The sequence below is a fragment of the Gadus chalcogrammus genome, chromosome 1 (assembly GCF_026213295.1).
Source record: "Gadus chalcogrammus isolate NIFS_2021 chromosome 1, NIFS_Gcha_1.0, whole genome shotgun sequence".
In the NCBI taxonomy this organism is placed as follows: domain Eukaryota; kingdom Metazoa; phylum Chordata; class Actinopteri; order Gadiformes; family Gadidae; genus Gadus; species Gadus chalcogrammus.
The window spans coordinates 15,646,795-15,655,513 of record NC_079412.1 but is presented as its reverse complement, the minus strand read 5'-3'; the positions used below and the strand labels follow the sequence as shown (position 1 = coordinate 15,655,513).

The 8,719-nt window shown below is 42.7% G+C and overlaps 1 protein-coding gene across 3 annotated transcripts; it reads right to left on the bottom strand.

Annotated features, from left to right (window-relative positions):
* Positions 1-2,055: 2,055 nt before the first annotated feature.
* LOC130383810 (myosin light polypeptide 6) lies at positions 2,056-8,381 on the bottom strand. Of its 3 annotated transcripts, none has more exons than XM_056591624.1 (6): positions 8,205-8,381; positions 6,562-6,589; positions 4,708-4,851; positions 4,259-4,432; positions 2,980-3,057; positions 2,056-2,325 (listed from the first exon to the last, which is right to left on the bottom strand). In XM_056591624.1, the coding sequence occupies exons 1-6, from the start codon at positions 8,379-8,381 to the stop codon at positions 2,297-2,299; spliced, it is 630 nt and encodes a 209-aa protein (XP_056447599.1). In that variant the 3' UTR covers positions 2,056-2,296. The 3 variants fall into 3 exon arrangements, with proteins under 3 accessions (XP_056447599.1, XP_056447609.1, XP_056447617.1); XM_056591634.1 differs by lacking the exon at positions 6,562-6,589 and adding an exon at positions 6,350-6,377; XM_056591642.1 differs by lacking the exon at positions 8,205-8,381 and adding an exon at positions 6,972-7,049.
* Between the last annotated feature and the right edge of the window lie 338 nt (positions 8,382-8,719).

The window sequence follows — 8,719 nt, the reverse complement described above, 5'->3', positions numbered from 1 at the left end:
GTTTGTATGTATATATATATAATATATGTATATATATATATGTAAAATATATACATACATTATATATATGAATCTTTCCAAAAAACTAAATGCAAAAGGGATGAGCTAATATAAACAACCTTTTTTTATAGATCACATCAGTATATGTAAGCAAAGAACACAATACAATTGGATTTATAGAATGTATGGATAAAGGATTATTGTAAGAATTAGTATGTTGACAAAATATGGAATGAATTAATAGGATGTAATGTGGCTGGAAAATAAAATAAAATGATGCATACAATTTGTATATATTTATGATATGACATAGTGCAGTAACTCCTGTTTGGGTGTACATTACACTACTTAAATTTGCAACAGATATTTTATTGTGAAGCTCATGGAGCCGCTGGGTCTGCCCCTTCATGTCCATGTTAAAGATATAGATTCAGAACGAAACACTCAAGTGTTTAATTAGAGGTAAGGGGAAATGGCATTCTGGTCTTAGAGGTTCTGTTAAAAATGTGTTCCTTTCGACGGGCCGTGGGTTGAATGAGCTGCACCCCCCCCCCCCCTCTGCCCCCCACCCCCTCCCCCTCCCCCAGCCAGCCCTCCCTGTCGGATTCCTGCTGAAAGGTAATTGGATGGGGAGGAGAGGTCTGAGGAAGGCTGCGCGAGACCCATTAGTGATTCCCCTGTCGAATGCAGAGGCATGAGGATCACAGACTCACAAATAGACGGATTAAAATAATCAATAGACATGACTTCCACCATCGCAAACACACAAACGCACGCACACGCATACACACGAGCGCACACGCACACGGAGTAATTAGCAGGCAACCTATTCATGGCTGGACTATGATCACCCTCCTGAAGCTCGCCTCACATACATACAGGATTCACACTCCACCAGCGCCACTGCCTAATGAGGGGAAATAGTTGTGTCTGCTTGAGGAGAATGAAGAAAAGGTCAGGGAGCCACCAAATAGCATTCTGCTGCCCACATCCCCGGCTCTCTCCCACCAACTCACCTCAACCCAAAATGGACCAGTCAGCTGGAAATAATTATGACCGACAATGTCCATTCTTGCAAGGTTATCTTCACCTGGATTTGTGTAAATTTGAATTTTGAATTTATTATTCTATTAAAACAGAGATTGTTTAAATAGAAAACTAAACAAAGAGTTGCACTGCTTATTGTTTACTATTGCCAAACAGGCATTGATTTGACTACTTCTGACTTATAACTTAATTTACTACAACTAACTATGGAACCACCACAGACATTGATATAAGTATATGCATACTTTTTGTAGTGAAAGAAGCTCCGTTTAAAAAAACGGTCAATTAAAATTAATCATATTTTGGCATAAAGTCTCAGATGAAGCACCATGGAAACTAGCATCAGGCAAGCCTTGACCAGTCAACTTTATAAGCAAGGGAGCCCTCTACTGTCATTGTTAAGGTACTAAATCGATTCAACAAACGCATTGTCCCCAGGCTGATTCTAGGCCCTTCTAGCACTTTAAAAATAAAGTTATTGATTGACAATTTATATTTAAAACAAGAAAAAAAAGATTCCTGGATAAATCAATGTGCGATAGAATAAGTATATTTGGTTAGCTGCATGCAGCATGCATTTCTACTAGGTTTTGTTTGTGTAGAAGTCATACTATTAGGTCTAATTAACGATCAAAAGCTCTAAAGTCAATTCCTTTTACCTCATGTGATATAAAAGATGAGAAAAAAAGAAGAAAATAAGCAAATGTTTGAGATTTGTTTTTTTTAATTCAATGCAGCAATGGAATAAAGGGAACTAGGACATGTACAACTGTGGAGTTGTCATATTTCCCCAAGTGATTGTATGGCTTTTCAACTTTAAACTACTGCATAGCTCTGACATGAAAATGGATGAAATACCTTTCACCACAGTAAGTCTAGTCCGATAATAGGAGTAATTGCTAACAAGCGTTATCCTTATGTAAAATCTGAACCAACACAGACACGCCATCGATAATCAAATTCAAATGTTTGTCCAAAGACAGGTAGTCTGCGCGCTGCCTTTAGGAATGTCAATATATATATATTATCTTCCAATACATGCATGTTGGTCACATATAGGAATGGGCGAGGCAGCAATAGATAAAAGGGTAATCTGGGGTCTTAACAAGGGGAATGTAAGGCACTTCTTAAAAAAGAATAGTGAGCATTAAATGGAAGGCAACTGCAACAAAATATATATATGATGGTAGAAAACGTGAGGGTGACAAACAGGAATTCTCTTCAGCCGTTCATGACCGTGTTGACCAGTTCACCCGTTCATCACCATCCTGACCAGTTCTGCAGAGGGAGAGGGAGAGAGAAGTTAAAATCACATCTCCTCACACACAGGTGAGGTCAAATACAGCATCTGGAGGGAGCTCGGTCCAACCCCCCCCCCCACACACACTTCTGGTTATCAGGGAGGAGGTGCTGCATATAGGAAGCGAGAGATGCATAGGAGAGAGACAGAAACAGAAGGCGTGTTTCCATTCACATTTTCAAATTGAACTTTAAAAAAACATTCACAGTGACTAAAGAAGCAGGAAAGCCTGGAGGGTGCTCTGAGTGAAAACAGACGCAGTAGCGTGCCTCAGGTGAGGCCCCTCTGTAGGAAAAACTATTACACAGTATGGTCAGCGTCACTTGTATACGAACATTAAGGTCAGCCACTCATTGATGAGGAGGGATTACATTAGCTATATTTGCTGCAAACAGTGATTGTAAGGAAAGCCGAATTGGGGGCGGTGGGGGGTAATGACTTTCAAGAGGATGTATTTAAATATATAAATGGACACCAACTAGTATCCATACACGTTTATGGACTGCACAAAGGAGTGGCAGGACGGAGCACCTCTTAATGTGGTCGGACAAAGAGCCGAGGCTTCCCGGTGTAGAATGACAGCCGTCTGTCAGCGTAATGGCATCATCATGTCAGGTTGTTTTGCTCCTCACCTTCATAATTGATGCAGCCGTTTGCGTCCTCATGGCCGGCCAGCAGTGTCTCCACCTCGTCCTCCGTCATCTTCTCTCCTGAAGGGAGGAGACCGGTTCATGTCAGAGCGAGTGGACACGATCTCTGCCTTGATCCCCCTCAACGGGACCACGTGGAAACCTGATCTGTATTCTGTTCCCCCGCAGTCAGGGCCTCAATGAACTGTCTTTTAACCATGCCCGGAGTGGAATAGTCTAGCGGCCAAGCTAATGTTTTGATACGTCACCCTGGTAACTGTGGACCCTACCACCCGACTACATCAATACACCAGGAGCACAACACAATGCTGAGGGAATACAGATGGTCGGTACGTGTTTTGGAGGTTAAATATAATAAGAATTATGAAATGCAATTGGGAGTCAATATTCGATAAATAAATAAATAAAAATGGCTGAACATAAAGTGGGACAAGCAACATGATCAACATACATCATGAGCCGATATTATTATGCCCCTAATCCTTTTTAGAGGTACTCGGGTTGACTATGTGCTCTTCAAGATATTGACATGGATGAAGAGGTCCTTGTGTGGAAGAGGACCTAGAAGTTAACGTCACTTCAGGCACATACCTTTAGTCGATCAACCCGAGAAATCGCAACTGCTTTGGTCCGGAAATGTGTCATTGTTAAATAAATTAGCAATATGAAATAAATGTAGCATAATATCAACAAAAACGTTGCAGAATGAAAGGGGAGAGGGCTCTAAAGGTCTCTAGAGGTAAAACAAAAGGTGAACAGCAGTGGCCTCTGCTGGTCTGCCGTGTCCTAGTAGGTTGCCAGGTTTGGAAGCATTGCACTACAAATTGAGCCTGGGAACCTGACAACCTGACAGCTTGAAAGCTCACGTTTAATTTCCGCACACAGAACCTGTCTGAACGTAGCTCACCGCCTCCAGCCTATAATTTCAGCGTTCACTGAACAATGACAATGAGAAGACACGTCTACAAAGTTCCCCATTCACCGATTTAACTGGGTTTGTTGCTTCCCGAGGAGTGCAAAGTTAAACCGATTTTTGCGAAGATATTCAATATTACAATTCAGATGAAAAAATAAAATAAAATAAAAGTATAGATATAATATATATACATACATATATATAAATTCTCTTTGCTTTTGGTGTAATCACAGATTCAGGGGTTAGTTGAAAGGAATAGACGCAATCTTATCAAGAGTTTGAGTTAATTGAAAGTGCTGGACAGCTCTCTTAACAATAGTTTGATGAATGAAACGTAGAGCGTACCTAGCGTTGTGAGGACGTGACGGAGCTCAGCTCCCATTACGGTGCCGTTGCCCTCCTTATCGAACACACGCAGGCCCTCCACAAAGTCCTCGAAGGAGCCCTGGTCCTTATTCTTAGCTATGGCCTGGAGCATGGGGAGGAACTGCTCAAAGTCCAGCATCTTGAGGCTCATCTCTGTAGGGCCAAAATGGGAGTCAGCCAGGAATTCCTTAATCATACATCATTACTTGAATAACCCAACAAGAGGGTAGTAAAATGACTTGAATACTGTCCAGAATAAAAATGAATACGACTTGAAAGTAATTGCAGTAATTCCATATATATATATATATATATATAATAAAAACTAGCTAATAACTTGTAAGCTTTTAACACAGAAACCATTGAAGGTCCCAAAAGAGATTTAATCCAAGACAAGATGGTAGTCTATTAATGTGGGTCCAACTCACCGTCTGACTTGGGGTTCCCCAGGACTTTGAGGACCTCTGCGTTGACGGGGTTCTGCCCCAGCGCCCGCATGACATCCCCACACTGGCAGTAGCTGATCTTCCCATCGCCCGTCCGGTCAAACAGCAGGAAGGCCTCCTTGAACTCTGCACATGGATCATACACAGACGACGCAAAAGTAGAGCATAGACACTTCTCAATAGGAAATGAGAGACATCTGTGCATAGGGTTTATAGGAGTTAAAAGGCTAAGACACAGGATGGGTTAAAAAGCACAACAAACAATTATCCACAAAAAGGTTGTTAATCAATTGACTAATTTGGACGGGCTTAATATTAAGGATGACTCCAGAGTTGCAGATATCAGTTGACTCCAATTATGGTAGCCTGCATTGTAGCCTGCACCACAGCACCCATAGGTCAGGCCAGCAGGACCGACCGTTGTAGCCTGCACTAGAGCTCCAATAGGTAAGCTAACATGACCTCTCGTTGTAGCCTGCACTGGAGCTCCAATAGGAAAGTTAACTTGATCTCTTATTGCATCCTAGGCTAATGCTCCCATAGGTCAGGCAAACATGATCTCCCAGGTTCCATGGTCTATTATATTCTAGGTTAAACGACCTGTCAAGGAGAAAGAACACCCAGACAGAATACATTGTACACCTGATCCCCTCTGTGTACAAGAGGCATTCATGACCATAGATGGCCTTTTAGTTATTCAGATTAAAACACTTTCTAACTAACTATGATGGCAGTTTAAATACAACTTAAATTACAGCCATCCTTGCCTTGGTGCTTGCTTACAAACAAATAATAGTGTTACTCTTTATTTTGGGCTAAAAAGGGTATCTCAAACTAATTATTCAATCGATTATCCATTTAGGTGTGTAGGTCAACAGACGGCATTAAAATAGAAACTCAACATAAGTCAGTAGGATATATCAGCTGCAGAAACATATTTTAAATAATAAAAAATGAACGAAAACAAAATGTGCAAATTATAGTATATAACTAAAGCATAACTTTTTTAAATAACTTGCTGGGCAAGAATTTAAGGATTTCCCATTTAAGTTAAAGCCCTAAGTTGAAGAGTCGAAGGCTATTCCTAACCCTGTTTGTGGAATTGTTCCGATTCTCAGGAATGTCCCTCTTCCCCTCTAGCCAGCTACTACCTTATTTGGTATTGTAGGAGTGGAGGAAAGTAGGAGGAGAGTGGCTGGATGCAGCCTAGTATGTCAATAGTGATTAAACAAACCAGAGAAGCAATATCATTCCACTACTGTACTCAACACCAAAAAAGGAAAAGCCCAGGGATGATCATCTAGGCAGATAACAAGCAAACTTTATGTTAAACTTCAGTACACATAATTAAGAATGCATGCATTATAATACTAGAAAAGGTTAGGTTTACACTAGAGCTGGTTATATCTAAGCTTTTGTACTCTGCTCTTTTTTTCTCACGAAGGCTTGTACATATAAGTGAACACAATTTAATGCAATTCATATTACAACATGATCTACACACACACACACACGCACAATGCCAACTAGACGGACAAAATGCCTAGAGTCGTGTTTATACAGATGCAAACATGCAGACACACCCCTGATAAGGAAAACCATTATGCCCGTACCACGAACTTACCGTGGATCTGATCCAGGTTAAACTCAATCTGAAAAGAAGAAGTAATGTGAAGTGGAAAGGGTTGAGCAGCAGGAAAAGAAAAGAACAGAACCTCAGCTGTTCCTACAGGAGCGAAGAGCAGACCAGGACCAGTGTACGGAGATGAAGGATGGGACATGCAAGGAAAGCTTAGAGACAGGGTTAGGGTTACAGAGCCACAACTTAAGACTCACCAATGATTTGATCTTCCGAGAAGTCCGACTGTTCAAAAAGAAATGAAGCTCAGTGAAAATGAGCCTTTTGCCACACAACTCAAAAGTAATCCCAGTGATGGAAACAATCATTACTTACTACATTACTTGTTTGGTTTAGGCTATGTGTATTTGGCCTGATCACTACTTTAGCCACGTTGACGAAAGTAAACACAACTTGATAGTTTTCTTTAAAGAAGTACTCGCTAACACAGCTAACCAGGCTAACTTCATTATACTTCCGCTAGCAGTCAGCCTGCAACGCCAACAAACCACATCTTAACATTCATCATCTCAGATGTTGCAAAGATTATTAGTTGCTTTGAGGTCTGATCTTCAGTAGCATTATCAGGTGACGCATCTGCAAACAGTAGAGCACAAGAGAAACCCACCATGGCTGAGTCTGAGCTGTGTCCGGGATGTCGGCAAAGCGAAGAATGTGTGACAGCAGGAAAACATGCAGTGTAGTTCAGCCTGGTGACGCGTCATACTCTCGTCACTACGCAGCACGCAGCACGCAGCGCGCACCCCCCGCACACCTGAACACGCCTAGCTCGTCTCAGAGTAGTCCAGCCCCAGCAGCAGCATAGCTGGCACGCTATATGTGTGAACTGTATGGTAGACTAGTTGTTCTCAACTACTCTAGCCTCAGCACCCACATGTGCCATAAGTCTTTAAGTCACGACCCAAAAATAAAAACAATATTCATTTACCAATATTGAGGATTTTAGAATAAGGTTTGGCAAATGCTCTGCGACCCACTTAAAATGACCTCGCAATCCACTTATGGGTGAGTCGCGATGAACCAGTTGGGAATCACTGTTATAGACCGGTCTTGCTATAGGCTACATTCTTTAGGGAGAGTTTTAGTTCAATCATTGCCAACCTTGTTGTAATTGGCGGTACTTCACCAATACTTTCAACATGTAGCCTACTTATTTGATCATTAGACCAAACAATTAGTATTTATGTATTTAATTTTAGTCTCAGAAGTGGTCAATTGTGGCATATAGCTCAACACAATTCTAAATTATTTAGGTAAGCAATTTTACCAGACCCATTTGCCGGAAAAACCTGCACAGGGTCAGACCATGCACCTTCATTGTGTTTGCAGCAGCATCGGCCTACATGAAAAAAAGGTAATGATTACAGAAAAGCTAAAGCAAGTGTGCCGAGCCTAATGTGGGTCAAGAATACAGGCAGTTATGCTGCAATTTAAAACACATTGATGATAAGACAGAGAACCGAAGAAGAGAAGCATCTCCCTAAGGAGGCCACCTAATAACGAAGACACTTTTTATCATTGCTGCCCCACATTGGGATCTCTAGCTTTAGGGGCTAAACAATAATAGCTTATTTGAGTTCACCAGCAGAAATAAATGAACGGTCAAACTGCATGAGCTTGCTCCCACATAAAGTTCAATCAAAACCCTTCTCTCTCGATGTGGTCGGAACCAATCTCTATTTTTGTTGATACAAATGTATTCTTAGCAGCAGCATAACTGAGGTACAGACTACCGATTGCAGTGAGCATTTACAGTGGGGAAACATAGCGTCACAAATAGTATCCCGTAGGCCTGATTAAAGAGAATCGACCCACACCCAAGTTGGTCCCAGACACCCACCTCCAAGGTGCTGGGGTCGAACGGGGAGTCGGACGGGCGCAGCATCCTAGGCCTCTGCTCCGGAGCGGCTCTGGGATGCTCGGGACTCACGGGGAGGCAGGGGAACGGGGGGCCGAGCCGCGGCGGGGTCCCAGGGGAAGGGCTCTTCTTTAGGGAGGGTTCTCTCTTCGGGGCCATGCTCTCTTCTGTCCCGGAACCCGTCTGCTGTGGTGGGTGTCCCTGCTTGGACCAGATGCTGACTGGCTGGCTGCCTGGTGGTCGGGCTGGACGGCTGGCGGTGGTGGTGGTGGTGGGCTGGATGGCTGGTGGTATAGGAGTGTGCTGGCTGGCTGGTGGCGGTAGTTTGCTGGTTGAGGAGGGAGAGCAGCAGATCTGCCGAGGTTATGAGAAAAGTGTGTCAGATGTTCATATCATGTGGTGGGGAGGGAGGGGTGGGCCCAGAGAGAGTGTGAGAAGGGTGGGAGGTAGGAGAGAGAGAGAGAGAGAGAGAGAGAAAGAGAGAGGGAGAAAGAGAG

Bases quoted from the DNA above. Each gene is read 5' to 3' on its own strand.
- LOC130383810 (XM_056591624.1), bottom strand. From the start codon at position 8,381: ATGGCCCCGAAGAGAGAACCCTCCCTAAAGAAGAGCCCTTCCCCTGGG. The intron at 6,590-8,204 runs GTGGGTGTCTGG...CTTTTTGAACAG, and splicing joins TCGACCCCAGCACCTTGGAG to TCGGACTTCTCGGAAGATCA. The intron at 3,058-4,258 runs GTACGCTCTACG...TCCTCCCTTCAG, and splicing joins TCACGTCCTCACAACGCTAG to GAGAGAAGATGACGGAGGAC.